The 13,812-nt window shown below is 48.2% G+C and overlaps 2 protein-coding genes across 4 annotated transcripts in view; one reads left to right on the top strand and one right to left on the bottom strand.

Annotated features, from left to right (window-relative positions):
• Positions 1-225: 225 nt before the first annotated feature.
• Positions 226-5,981, top strand: CZIB (CXXC motif containing zinc binding protein). Its single transcript, XM_022575728.3, has 8 exons — positions 226-317; positions 544-627; positions 1,885-1,941; positions 2,328-2,409; positions 2,619-2,650; positions 3,907-3,984; positions 4,712-4,777; positions 5,663-5,981. The coding sequence occupies exons 1-8, from the start codon at positions 312-314 to the stop codon at positions 5,738-5,740; spliced, it is 483 nt and encodes a 160-aa protein (XP_022431436.2). The 5' UTR covers positions 226-311; the 3' UTR covers positions 5,741-5,981.
• Positions 869-13,812, bottom strand: part of CPT2 (carnitine palmitoyltransferase 2) — a 40,308-nt gene continuing 27,364 nt past the window's right edge. Inside the window, exons 5-7 of one of the 3 annotated variants that reach the window (XR_016395312.1) lie at positions 12,327-12,452; positions 7,339-7,476; positions 869-4,971 (exon numbers count right to left, since the gene is read on the bottom strand). Coding sequence is in view for 1 of the 3 variants with exons in the window: in XM_022575726.3 (XP_022431434.2) it covers positions 7,472-7,476 (5 nt within the window). In the remaining 2 variants the exon portion in view is untranslated. Of the gene's footprint in view, positions 7,477-12,326; positions 12,453-13,812 lie in introns of all 3 variants that reach the window. The other 2 variants (XR_016395311.1, XM_022575726.3) reach the window with 2 other exon arrangements.

The raw sequence follows: 13,812 nt of genomic DNA on the forward strand, positions 1-13,812 counted from the left end.
TTTCGGGCAGGACTGTCTTGTTTGCTGCGGTATCCCTCAGACTAGCATGGCGTTCAGTAAATATCTGGAATTACCGATTGCTGGAGGCAGCCTTCCGCGGGTCTGAGCACCGGCTAGTTGCGGACTCAGCCTACCTCCACAAGACCACTTTGCCTGGGAGAAAAAGCCAGGTGTGCGGGGGTAGCCCCGGCGCGCTGAGACCCGCCCCGCGCCCCGCCCAGAGCCGCAGCGAGGGTGCGCATGCGGCGCCCGCCGTTTACGACGGGCCGGAAAGCAGTGGCCGCAGCCAGCGCCAGCTGAGCCGGGTCGCTATGGGGGTAAGCGGAGGCGAGTTGTTGCCGGGGCAGAGGCCGGGAGGTGGCGAGAACCTGGGAGGCAGGAGCTCGCGCCAGGAGGGAAGGAGGGGAGTGGGCTCGCGCTGAGAAGGAGCGGGGAGGCACAGCTCATGCCGGGAGGGGAGGAGAGGGGCGGCGCCGGGCAGGGGCTAGGCGCGGGGCTGCCCGGGCGCTGTTGACGCCGTCGCCCTGGCGCTCCTCCTCTCAGAAAATTGCGCTGCAGCTCAAAGCCACGCTGGAGAATGTCACCAACCTCCGGCCAGTGGGCGAGGACTTCCGGTGGTACCTGAAGGTAAGGCTGTGGTGGGGGCGCCAGGGCCGGGGCCGCGTAAAGGTTTCCCACCCTGATCTCAGTGGTGAACGGGAGCTTTCTCTCCAGCTAGGTGAGAAATGCTTATTAAATGTTCTCTTTTCTTCTGGGTAGAATTTTATGTTTGCTTTTTTAAGTTTATTGGTCAATTCTTTTTAAAAAAATTTATTTATTGGCTGCGTTGGGTCTTCGTTGCGGTGTGCAGGCTTCTCATTGCGGTGGCTTTTCTTGTTGCAGAGCACGGGCTCTAGGCGTGTGGGCTCAGTAGCTGTGGTACACGGGCTTAGTTGTTCCCGGCATGTGGGATCTTCCCGGACCAGGGCTCGAACCCGTGTCCCCGGCATTGGCAGGAGGATTCTTAACCACTGCGCCACCAGGGAAGCCCTACTGGTTAATTCTTTATTGGCAGTATCTTGAAATATCTTTTGTAATTTTTTCCTCCGTAACATATTTCATGGTATGTAAACAAACACTAAACGAAAGGCTACTTGAAGGGATCTTGTGATGATTTAGTAAGAATAATTTCACCTTCTCTTTTGTTGATTAAGTTTTATTTACTGTGAAATCATTTAATTTTGTGCATGGCTCCATTCTTAATTCCCCATCCTGTATTGGTAAATCTGGTACTCTAGTGGGATGGTATACAGAGGTCCTCTTCTTAACTGAGCAGTTTGAGGTCCTTTACTCTCCCAGATCCCGGAGCTTCTGATCTGTTTTCCTTTTAGTCTAAATCCCAGAATCCTTCAGTACCTGACAAAAGCCCTATCTTCCAGGAAGCATTCTGCCCACCTTTATTTCCAAATATTTTGAAGCCCGAGTGCCAGGGCTTATTTGAGGAGTTGATGTTTCCTGGCTTCAAAAAGCAGAGTCTAGAGAAGGAGACAAAGAAGGCGTGGCAACAGAGTGATAAATACTTTTACCAGGAACCTACAGGGCCTGTAAGGACACACAGGAAGCTCCTAACTCAACGCGGGGTGGGGGGACTTTGAAGCCATTTCTGTACTACTTGAGCCTTGAATCCCTAACCGGACTGGGGACTTCTTAGAGGAGGATGAGGAAGCCAACACGGGAAACACCTTGCCCAGAGAGAAGTCTGGTTATGTCCTTAGTGGGGCTGGTCCTAAGGATGCGGTAAGATTGCTGATGGGCCTGCCCACCTCACACTGTTCTTACCCTTCCCTCAGCATCTGTCCAACTGAGCCAACTTCTTTACTAATACTCTTTCTCCCCCTCCCCAAGATGAAATGTGGCAACTGTGGTGAGACTTCAGAGAAGTGGCAGTACATTCGGCTGACGGTAACTGCTCCCCCCACCACTATACCCCTATACAGACACACATAGGCCTCTGGGCAGGGGTATGTGGCCCTCACCTCCCCGGTCTTTGGACCCCACTTTTTGTGGTTTGGGAGGGCAGGCAGAGTGTGATCAACTGGGAACAATGGGCTCTGGGATGTGAGGCAGAGTTCAAAATCAAGGGGAATTCCTTTCCTCGCTCTCAAGAAGCCTTCCCAGGATTCTTGTCCTAGCAAGTTGCTCACCCTGTCTGGGTCTTGGTAGATATAGATGGTGTGTATTTAAATATTGTTATAATATTAATTGATAATAAGTGGTAGGACTGGGTCTCCTGGGGACCCTTACATCTGACTGATATGTGACTAGAGGTTCTGTTTACTGCTTGCCAGGACAACGTGGCACTGAAGGGAGGCCGTGGCAGTGCCTCCATGGTCCAGAAGTGCAAGCTGTGTTCAAGGGAAAACTCCATTGGTAGGTAGGCCATGGATATTGACCTCTGCCAGGCTGGCCATCGGCTTTGTGGTGCCAGACCAAAAGCATGCTCATGTTACCTGTGGGTGGACCCAGGCCTGAGGTATCCAAGCTTCTGCCGTAGACTCTTGCCCAGAGCCACATCTGGGTACCTGGGTGGGGCCGGGATATGGACTTAAATCGACTTTGTCTTCTCTTTTACATTTCAGAGATTTTGAGCAGCACCATCAAACCTTACAATGTAAGTTTCCTGCTGCAGTGGCAGGCATGGTGGGATCAGATCCAAGCCGGGAGCTAGGAGGCCTGGGTTCTCAAGTTATATCTGCACCAGAGTGACCCACATGGAACTGACTGACTTCATGTGCTTACTTGTTCGTTCATTCACTCAGTCATTCATTCACCTTACCCTGACTGAGTGCTCGGCAGGAAAAAGACTCGTAACTAGGCTATTGTACCGCCTTCTTATAGGTGTTGGGCTGTGGGAGCTTCGGGGACCTCTGACCCAACCTGGCCATTCAGTTTCCATCGCTGGGAACACTTGCCTTGTCTACATCTTGGAGGGCTAGTGAGCCTTCTCTGAATCCATGGATGAGACAGTGCATCCATCCTTGATGCTTGATTTTATTAAGTATCTATACGTTACTGCATTAACAGATTAGTCCAAAGGTGAAGGAGGGAGTGTATGCTTTGGGTCTGTGTCTTCATCCATTCCTATTTGGTATTTTTGAAAAATGTCTGATTTATGCCAAATTCTCAGCTTTGTCCTGAAGTTAAAGGGAAAAATCACACAAGGACTTGCACTCAAGTAAATCATAATCCAGTGGAAGAGACAGACCAGCAAACAAAAACCAATCCAGGGCCAGGCACATGGTTGGTGTGCAGGAAGCATTTCTACAGTAAATGACAGAATGAGAATGAATGTGTGGGTGTGTCCTTGGGGTCTGTGGGCCCAGGGGTCAGGGAGGCATGAATTTCCTGGCTGTACCACCCCCCTCAGTGTGCCTCCTCCACATGCATATCCCACTTCAAAGGCTTTAAGTCAGCCCCTGCCTTGACAGCATGGCGGATGGTTAGCAAAAGGCCACAGCGAAGTGTACTGGGGCCTTTTGGATGACCTGGAAACCTTATAGCTTAACATTCTTCTTCACAGTTTTTATTTTGATAATTTTATCTACCATTCATTGAGCATAGTGCCGGGCCCTATACTGGGCAATTTACACCTAGTTCAGTTTCTCACAATAAACCTGTAGTGGCTTCCTCAGCTCCAGCTGACAACCTTAGGCCCAGAGGAAAAGGCAGAACTGTGTCTGAGCTCACATCCAGGCACTCTGACCCCAGAGGCCACACCCAGGAAGATCTCGTGGCAAGCAGGTGTCAAGGCAGCCTTCTTCCAGAATGGGATGAGTTGCCCCTGAGTCCCATTCTGGGCTCTCAGGGGCTGTGGAGTCAACCTGAGGGCACAGTTGGACCTACCTCCTCAACACACTTCCTTTCTAGGCCGAAGACAACGAGAAGTTCAAGACGATAGTGGAGTTTGAGTGCCGAGGACTTGAACCAGTCGATTTCCAGCCCCAGGTGCATGTCTTCCTGGGGAACCTGTATCTTTGGGGAGGGCGTATAGGAAGTGACAGTAGAACTGTGCTTCCTACAGAGACCGTGGACTAGGAATTCTCATTTCTAAGAATAACAGTTGTTATTTATTAAGCATCTAATATATGTTGGGCACCAGGCTTGTCACTTTTAATGTTACCTCACTTAATCCTCACAGTAACTCTGTGAAGTTATACATCCTATTTTTCAGATGAGAAAAGAACTTCAGAGATTTTGCCACTTGCCCAGGGTGATGCAGTTAGTAAGCAATGGAGCTGTAATTTGAACCCACATCTATCCGACTCCAGAGCCAGTGCTCAGGCCACTTTATTTGTGTAGCATTTTCACCTCACAACCCTGTGAGGTAGGCAGAAGAGAGAGTATTGTCATCCCCGTTTCATAAGTAAGAAAACTGAGGTCCAGAGAGGGAAGTGACACGCCCAGGGTGTTTCAGAAAATCAAGGGTGATGGGTGGGTTTACCCCATGCCTCCTGCCTTCTGGGCCAGGGCTCTAATCTGGAGAAACCACTCTAGTCCCAGGGCAGCTGCCAGGGCATGGAAGCTCAGCAGTTATTCCAGAACAGTAGCCCAACTGTGTTTCTGTCTTCCGATGCCAGAGGTGTGAGAAAGGCCAGTTCCCTGACCAGGCCCCACAGGCTGGACCAGTGCCTCCGTTCCCCCAGATTAACCACTGCCTTCCTGTCACCTGCAGGCCGGCTTTGCTGCTGAGGGTCTGGAATCCGGGACAGTCTTCAGTGACATTAATCTGCAGGAAAAGGTACGGGCCTTGGGGGCCTTGCGGGGAGCTCTAGGGCACCTGGTGGGAATAACCCTTTTGGTGAACAAGGCTCTTCAGTGGGAAGCCGACTCCACACTTCCGTGCTTTTTGTTGGTGATTTTGGTGTTTACGATAGCCCCAAGTGTAGTGCTGAAGCGCCGCCTAGTGTTCACACGCAGGAAAGCTGGGTGTGCCTTACAGAGAAGATACGTGTTAGACAAGCTTGTTCAGGTGTGAGATACAGCACTGTTGGCTGTGAGTTCAGTATTAGTGAATCAGCTATATAAATATATATGTATGTATGTTAAATAAGGTGTTTTTAAACAGAATCAGATGCTCCCAGGAACCTAACCCTGTATTTCCCCTGGGAGCAGTGATTCAATATTCACTAATACAGTGTTTGTGGGGACTTTGTAGAACGTAACTACTGTGAATACCAAGAATCAACTGGACATGTTAGTGCCTTGCAGATAAGGAAGGCTTGTGGTCAGGCCTCAGAGGAAGGAAGGACAAAAACATTCAGTTTGCATAGCACCTAATAACAGTAACTGGGTTTACTGAGCTCTCATATGTGCCTGGCCCTAGGCTAAATACTTTTACATGTGTTAACTCTTGATTCTTTCAACATTCAGTGTAAAATCTACTGCTGTCCTCTTTTTTTTTAATAGAGGACAGAACGAAGGCTCAGAGAAGTTAGTGACTTGCCCAAAATCACAAAGCTAGAGGAGTAGGAATTCAGGCCCGAGCACTCTGGCTCTGTCCTGGGTCTGACATGTTCCTGAAGATTGAGCCGGAGCCTGAGCTGGGCCTTTGAAGTCCTAGTCCTCCACTCCCCATGCTGTCCAGGCTGCCTCGTGAGGCTAACGCTGCCATTTTTTCCCACAGGACTGGACTGACTATGACGAAAAGGCTCAGGAGTCTGTGGGAATCTACGAGGTCACCCACCAGTTTGTGAAGTCCTGAACCCTCTTCCTGCACACTTGCCTCTAAGAACTGAAAAGGGACATTCACGGTTGGGGTGAGATGAGGATATCCTGGATCACTCTATGCATCATTGTCCCTACACATTGTCCCCAAGCAGCACAGTGCAGAGGCTGGTCCCCTCACGTCTCGCCTCCTGGCAGCTGCCCAGGCCCTCACAGCCTGCGTGCTGGGCTGTCACAACGTCCCGAGCCCCACCAATAAAGCCCCTGTTTGTGCTACACTGGCGGATGAACAACCGCTCTACTCCCTCCACTCCCCTTCATGTTGGAGGGCTTTGATGGCTTCTTGGCACCTTCCCACAGTACAGAATCTTAGCCTGATCCAATTTGCAGAATAGGAACACAGAGCTCCTAAGGGCTCTCAAGCTCTTGGGGAGAGCACAGGCCACCCCAGGGGACCAGAGGTGTCAAACTCATTGGTACAGCGGAGCCTGCGGAATGATGTCATGAGCCAGAACGTCACGTTGACCACCTTGGCTCTTGGGTAAACCCAGGCAACTCTGTTCATTGGTGTCACTGCCTATTCCAGGGACAGAAGGGACTTTGGAGGCCAGCAGTTCCATCCTGGCATGAATCTTCTCTCTCCAGTCCCTGCCAGATGGTCCTCAGGTCTTTGCTCACTTGCTGTGATGGGGCAATCCCTCTCACCAAGGGAATCCCTATGAAAGTTCTTCCTTATGCTGAGTCAGCCTCTATGCTTCCTTTAGCTCCTCCTGGTGGTCCTGGTTTGTCCCCTTTGTGGTCACACTTCTGTGTTCTTCTGCCCCTGGACAGCCCTGTGGAGGTGTGAAGACAACAGTCCCGGCCTCTGTGTCTCGTGGGCCTGGTTCCCTGGGTCTAAAGATCCTCTTACAGTGGATAGAGTTGTTCAGTGCACAGTTAAGTCATGAGGGCAAGCTCACGTCTTCATACCGGTGACTCCACCATTCGGAAAACCTGTCACGAGAGACCTTACTCCTCTCCAGTGTTCTGCTGGAGCCTGGAATTCTTTGGAAGAATCACTACCTTCATTTTCTGAGTGGCCCTCTGGGAAAGTCTGCCCACTCCGAGGCTGGCTGTGGAGCTCTAGGAAGGGGATCCTCAGAGGCAGGTAAAGCTGGCCATGGCCAAGGGTGGGGAAGAGATGCCCGCCCTGTCCCCTCTCCAGTCTGGCAGCTATCACGTGTCCTCTCGGTCCCCCGTGTTCCCGGCCCCTGGGCCTGTGCTTTCTGCACCTGACAGAGCAGGGCTTCTTTGGCCTCCCTCGGCCAGCAGCTCCACCAGCCCCCACCGACTAGAACAGTCCATTGCCTGGCCTGAAAGCAAACAAGGGAGCGTCGGGCTGGATAAACAGGCCTTCTGGGTTTTAGTCTCCGTACCAGCCAGTATGTGTTATAAAGGCAAGCACTAAAAGGATCTCAAGCTTTTCTTTATATTGCAAATTATTTTTTCATCTTGTAGGGAGTAGAGGAACCCAAATAATCAGTAACAGATGGAACATAGATTATGTCAATAGATGCAGAAAAAGTATTCGGTAAGATTCAGCAACAAACCATAGAAACGCTTAGCAAACTAGGAACAGAAAGGAACTCCCCTTACCTCACAAAGGATATCTACAGGAAACCCGGAGCAAATGAAATGTTTGAAGTACTCCATTCACGGTTGGGGTGAGATGAGGATATCCTGGATCACTCTATTCATCATTGTCCCTACACCGCCCCGGCCGCAGCACTTAGACTGAAAAGAAAGTAAGGTGCAAGGACTAAAAAGGAAGAAATAACACTTTTCACAGATTTTGATTTTCCACTTAGTGAATCCAAAAGCATTATCAGGTGCTGGATTTAAGATCAATATACAGAAATCAAATGCATTTCAGTACACTGGCAACATGTAAAACACAATCCAAGAGAAAATACCATTTACAATAGGAACAGCAACCAAAAAAATACCCCCAAAGGTAACTGGGAATTAAATCTATGAAAGATGTTTCATGACCGATAAATTGGTCAAAATGGCAGAGTAGAAAGACCCTTAGCTCACCTCCTCTCACGAGCACACAAAGATCACAACTGTTTGTAGAACAACCATCAATGAAAAATATGGGAACCTCCTGGAAAAGATCTACAACTAAAGATATAAAGAAGGAACCACACGAGATGGGTAGGAGAGGCAGGCTTATGATACAGTCAAGTCCTGTACCTCCAGCTGGATGACCCACAAATGAGGGTAATTATATTGCAGAGGATCTTCCCACAGGAGTTCCTGTACTGGGAAGAAGAGCCCACAGAGCAACTGGCCTTGAAGGCCAGAGGGGCTTGGTTTCAGGAGTCCCACAAAACTGGGGAAAGAAGAAACTGAAAGGGCACACAAAACCTCACATGCTCTGGGACTCAGGGCAAAAGCACTAATTTGATAGAAGCCTGGGCCAGACCTACCTGCTGGTCTTGGAGAGTCTCCTGGGGGGGTGGGGGTGGGGGCGACTGTGGCTCCGCTGGGGACATAGACACTGGTGGTAGCCACTCTTGGTAGCTGCTTCTACCGCATGGCCCCTGGCACTGGTGGGCACCACTGTGGGTCCCGTCCTCTGGCTCATTAGCACCAAGACCTGGCCCCATACAACAGCCTCTAGGCACCGGGGCTGGGACACCTCAGGCCAAGCAACTTAACTGGGTGGGGACACAGTCCCTCCGTCAGCACACAAGCTAAAGACCTCATGAGCCCAGAGCCACCTCTGGACACTGCCCTGCCCACCAGAGGGCCCAGGGCCCAGCTCCACCCACCAGTGGGTAGGCACCAGTCCCAGAACCCCCTGGGCCCCAACCCTGCCCTCCATGAAGTCTGCTCTAACCTTTGGACCAGCCTCACCCACAAGGGGACAGACACGAGAGGCAAGAAATCCACAATCCCACAGCCTGCTGACCCAGTCGGCCCACAGCAGGCTCCCCTGGGACCAGCTGGGCCCTGGCCGTGCCCACTAGCAAGCCAACAAAGCTTTGGGACACCCCACACTCCACCCATGTCAGGAATCTCCCTTCCCCCACCCCCGAAGTGATACAACACCAGCTCTGGGATCCCGGGGCCCTGCAAACATACTCCAGAACCCAGCTCTGCCTGCCAGTAGTCTGACACTAACCTCAGGACCTGGCTTCGCCCACCAGTGGGCAGACTACAATCCTGGAGTCTTCTGGATCATGGCTCCACCCACTAGTGAGCCAGTACTAGCCCCAGGGCCGCCTGGGGTTGTGCAGTCAGCTGCCTCGTGACAGCCCTGCCAACCAACAGCCAGCAGCCTCTGCGCAAGGTGGGGCCTGGCAACCAACTGGACTGGGGGCTACCCAAGCCTACCAGACTGCCCACATAGCCTGCCAAACAGAAAGACCCATGCAGCCCTCATGGGGGGAAACCCTAGAGCATATAGCTTGGGGACAAGAGGGGAGCGGGGTGCTGGGACACAAAAAACGTCTATAGAAGGCCACTTCTCCAAGGTCAGGAAACAACTAACCTACACGATACATAAAAATACAAACAGCAATTTAAGCAAAGTAAGGCAACAGAAGAACATGTTCCAGATGAAGGACGAAGGTAAAAGCTAAGAAGAAGAACTAAGTGAAGTGGAGAGTGCCAATCTACCCAAGAGAGAGTTCAGGATGGTCATCATAAATATGATCAAAGAACTCGGGAGAAGAATGGATGCACAGAGCAAAAGTTAGAAGTTTTTAACAAAGAGTTAGAAAATATAAAGAACCAAACAGAGATGAAAAATACAATAACTGAAATGAAACATACACCAAGGGGAATCAAAAGTAGACCAAATGATGCAGAGGAACAGATCAGTGAGCTGGAAGACAGGGTAGTGGAAATCACTGATGCTAAAAGGAAAAAGAAAACAGAATGAAAAGAAATGAGGGCAGTTTTAAGAGACCTCTGGGACAACATCAAGCATACTAACATTCACATTATAGGAGTCCCAGAAGGAGAAGACAGAGAGAAAGGGGGCAGAGAACACATTTGAAGAGATAATAGCTGAAAACTTCCCTAATCTGGGAAAGGAAACAGTCATCCAAGTCCAGGAAGCACAGAGAGTCCCATACAGGATTAACCCAAAGAGGAACACACCAAGACACACTGTAATTAAAATGGCAAAAATTAAAGATAAAGAGAGACTATTACAAGCAGAAAGGGGAAAGCAAAAAGAAAGGAATAACATACATGGGAATTCCCATAAGTCTATCAGCTGACTTTTCAGCAGAAACACTGCAAGCCAGAAGGGAGCGAGATGATGATACATTTAAAGTGGTGAAAGGGAAAAATCCTGCAACCAAGAATACTGTACCCAGCAAGGCTCTCATTCAGATTTTATGGGGAGATCAAAAGCAAAAGTTCAGAACCACCAAACCAGCTTTACAAGAAATGTTATAGGAACTCTAAGTGAAAAAGAGAAGGCCACAAATAGAAACATGAAAATTACGAAAGGAAAAATCTCACCAGTAAAGGCAAATACACTCTAAATGCAGGAAATCATCCGCACACAAAGCCAGTAGGCGGGTTAAAAGAAAAAGGTGGCAAAATCACCTATATCCACAATAAGTGGTTAAGGGAGACACAAAACAATCAGATGTAAAACATGATGTCAAAGACAATCATCATGATAGGAGGAGAGTACAAATGCAGGGGTGTTAAAATTCACTTGAAATTAAGGGGTCAGCAACTAAAAACAATCACGTTTACATAAAGATTGCTATGTATAAACCTCATGGTAACCACAAACCAAAAATCTGTAACAGATACACACACAAAAAAGAACAAGGAAAAAAATGTAATTTTGCCGTTTGCAACAACATGGATGGACTTGGGTATTGTGCTTAGTGAAGTAAGTCAAAGAGAGAAAGACAAGTACTGTATGATATCACTTATACAAGGAATTTAAAAAATAAAACAAACTAGTGAATGTAACAAAAAAGAAACAGATTCACAGATACAGAAAACAAACTAATTGGTTACCAGTGGGGAGAGGGAAAGGGGGAAGGACAAGATAGGGGTAGGGGATTAGTATGTATAAAATAAGCTACAAGGACATATTGTACAGCACAGGGAATAGAGCCACAATCTAGTAACGGAGACAGCTGCAGAAACTGAAAAGCACTGCGATAAAGGTTAGATTGTCAGGATGCTCTGGGCATACACAGGAGGGGCACCAACTAACTCAGCCTCAGAGGGGTGGGGTGAGAGGAGGTGCAGTCTATCTGAAACCTGAAGGTTGAGCAGAAGATAGCTGAAAGGGTGGAGAGGGGCTTATGCTCCAAGTAGAGGCAACTTCCTCAGGGTAAGCTGTTAAGAGAGGTGGGTCTGAAAAGATGAGCAGGGCCAGCTCCATCAAGGCCACAACTGTCACACTGAGGAGTATGGACTGTTTTCCAAGTTAATGGAAAACGACTGAGGAATTTTAAGCAGGGATATGATCAGACTTGTACATGAAAAAAACCACTGGCTACAGTGAGGAGAATGGACTGGAGGGAATGAGTGGAGTCTAGAGGCCAGTTAGGAGGGGAAAAATAGGCTCCGCCTCTTGACAGGAGGCGCTACAAAGTCACCTTGCAAAGGTGTGGGTGCCGGGAGGGAACAATGCAGTCTCCAGAAATAACACATTATGTGTCAGGCCCCTCGCTGGCCGAAACAGAAGCCAAAGCTGGGAGTAGCGGAATATGGAGGAAGGGATGACGCATTCTTCCGGGGAGACCCCATGAGCGTGGCTTCATGGGAGGGGACATTTGAGCTGGGCTAAAAAGAACAAGGACTAATTTGGCAGAGGATGTGCTGGAGCCAAGGGCATTCTGAGGATGGAGGATGGCATTTGCAAGGTACAGAGTCACAGTGAAGCTCAGACATGTCTGAGACCAGTGGGAGGCTTAGTGTGGCTGAAGCACGAGGCATGAGGACGGCTGGTAAGGAAGTGGGGGCTGCTAACGTGTATTTTTTTTGGTTCCTGCCTAACAACCTGGTGTTGCACAAACAGTATGATATCAATAAAGAAAAACAGAAAAAGAAATAAACATTTTCTTAAACCCCACCATCCTAGCTCCCTAACAGAAGTGTGTTTATTTTCCCCTGTTCTCTTTCAGGGCCTATCTACACACAGACATGTTTTCATATGGCTATAATCCTAGCAGCATTAAGATTATATTTAACTGTTTTCCACTTAATATCATAAATACCAAATGTGATTCTGCTTATTCAGTGGCCCTGTCTTCTTTACAATGGAAGATTCCCAGAAAGAAGATATACTTGTAACCAATTCTGCTCAAGCAGTCCCCCGAGCTCTATTCTCTGCTGGAGGCTCCCTGCATCTCTTTGTTTATCAAGCCCCAGTTGTGTCTCCTGAAACACCCTAAACTCTCTCCCTTTCAGCACCTACCCCACTGTCTCATGTCCACCTCCTCCAATCCTGGCTCCCATTCCTTTTTTGTCACTTATTCTGTCACATGAAGATAATTGGATAGGTGTCACTAGATTTGGAAAATATGTTCGAGGTGGTCTAATTTAAAACATACGCTAATAAAACCCACAATGAGATACCACTTCACACTCACCAGAATGGCTATAATCCAAATAGATGAAAACAAGTGTTGGTGAGATGTGGAGAAGCTGGAACATTCACACTCTGCTGGTGGGAATGTAAAATGGTGCAACCGCTTTGGAGAATATCCTGGCAGTTTCTTAAATGATTAAACACAGAGTTACTACATGACCCAGCAATTCCACTCCTAGGTAAATACCCCAGAGAAATGAAAACATATGTCAACACAAAGACTTATACACAAATGTTCATAGCAGCATTATTCTTAATAGCTAAAAAGTGGAAAAAACCCAATTGACTATCAACTGATCAATGAATAAATAAAATGTGATCCATCTATATACTGGAATAGTATTCAGCAATAAAAAGAAGATAAGTACTGACAGGTTCTGGAACATGGATAAATCTTGAAAACATTATGCTAAGCAAAAGGCCACATATTATATGATTCCATTTATATGAAATGTCCAGAATAGAAAAAGCTATAGAGACAGAAAGTAGATTATGGTTTTGTCTAGGATTTGAGAGGGACGTTAGAGGGTTGAGGGAAAAGGAGAGTGACTGTTAATCAGTACAGCCTTTCTATTGGAGATGAAAATGTTCTAAAATTGATTGTGGTGATGGTTGCAGAACTCTGTGAATATGCTAAAAATGACAGAATGATATACTTTAAATAAGTGAAATGTATGGTATAGGAAGTATAGCTCAATAAAGCTGTCTTTTTAAAAATGTAACCTTGGGCTTCCCTGGTGGCGCAGTGGTTGGGAGTCCGCCTGCCGAGGCAGGGGACACGGGTTCGTGCCCGGGTCCGGGAGGATCCCACATGCCGCGGAGCGGCTAGGCCCGTGAGTCGTGGACGCTGAGCCTGCGCGTCCAGAGCCTGTGCTCCGCAACGGGAGAGGCCACAACAGTGAGAGGCCCGCGTACCGCAAAAAAAAAAAATAAGAAAATTTAAAAAAATAATAAAAAATTTAACCTACATAGTATCCACGAAACTCACCCTGGGGATCCTGGAGGCACCTCAAAGAGTAGCAGATAACTTCCAGAGAGGCTGGTGTGACTGTGGATCTGGAGATGTGCCATACTTGTTCAGGAGTCATGGAAAAGAGCCACTAGGACAGAGCTTGCTGGCTTCCCGAAGCACCGTGGGAAACTCCACATGGGAGCTGCTTTAGGGTCAGGAGCAACAGGTATTAATTTAACAAAACTCATCCTCCTGAGTTGGGAGGCCAGCTAATGTAAGGTCTAATTACCGGAAGCCTAGACAAACAAATATAGGAAAAAAAGCACTGGACAAGGAATCAAGAGAGCTGGTCCTAATCCTACATGTTATCAAGCTCCCCCAACCTGTCCATCTTTTGTGTGGAAAATGGGGATAACTTCTATTTCAGAGCTGAGGGGATCAAATCGGCTGATGCTTTACAAATAGTTGAGTTCTGTACAAATGTGCAAGACCTGTGTGTGAGCTCCAACTGGATTGAGACTTAATAACTGTTTTT

The sequence above is a fragment of the Delphinapterus leucas genome, chromosome 1 (assembly GCF_059928025.1).
Source record: "Delphinapterus leucas isolate spDelLeu-1000000601 "Yukka" chromosome 1, BTC_Dleu_Yukka2, whole genome shotgun sequence".
In the NCBI taxonomy this organism is placed as follows: Eukaryota; Metazoa; Chordata; class Mammalia; order Artiodactyla; family Monodontidae; genus Delphinapterus; species Delphinapterus leucas.

Bases quoted from the DNA above. Each gene is read 5' to 3' on its own strand.
- CZIB (XM_022575728.3), top strand. The intron at 628-1,884 runs GTAAGGCTGTGG...CCCCTCCCCAAG, and splicing joins ACTTCCGGTGGTACCTGAAG to ATGAAATGTGGCAACTGTGG. The intron at 2,651-3,906 runs GTAAGTTTCCTG...CTTCCTTTCTAG, and splicing joins GCACCATCAAACCTTACAAT to GCCGAAGACAACGAGAAGTT.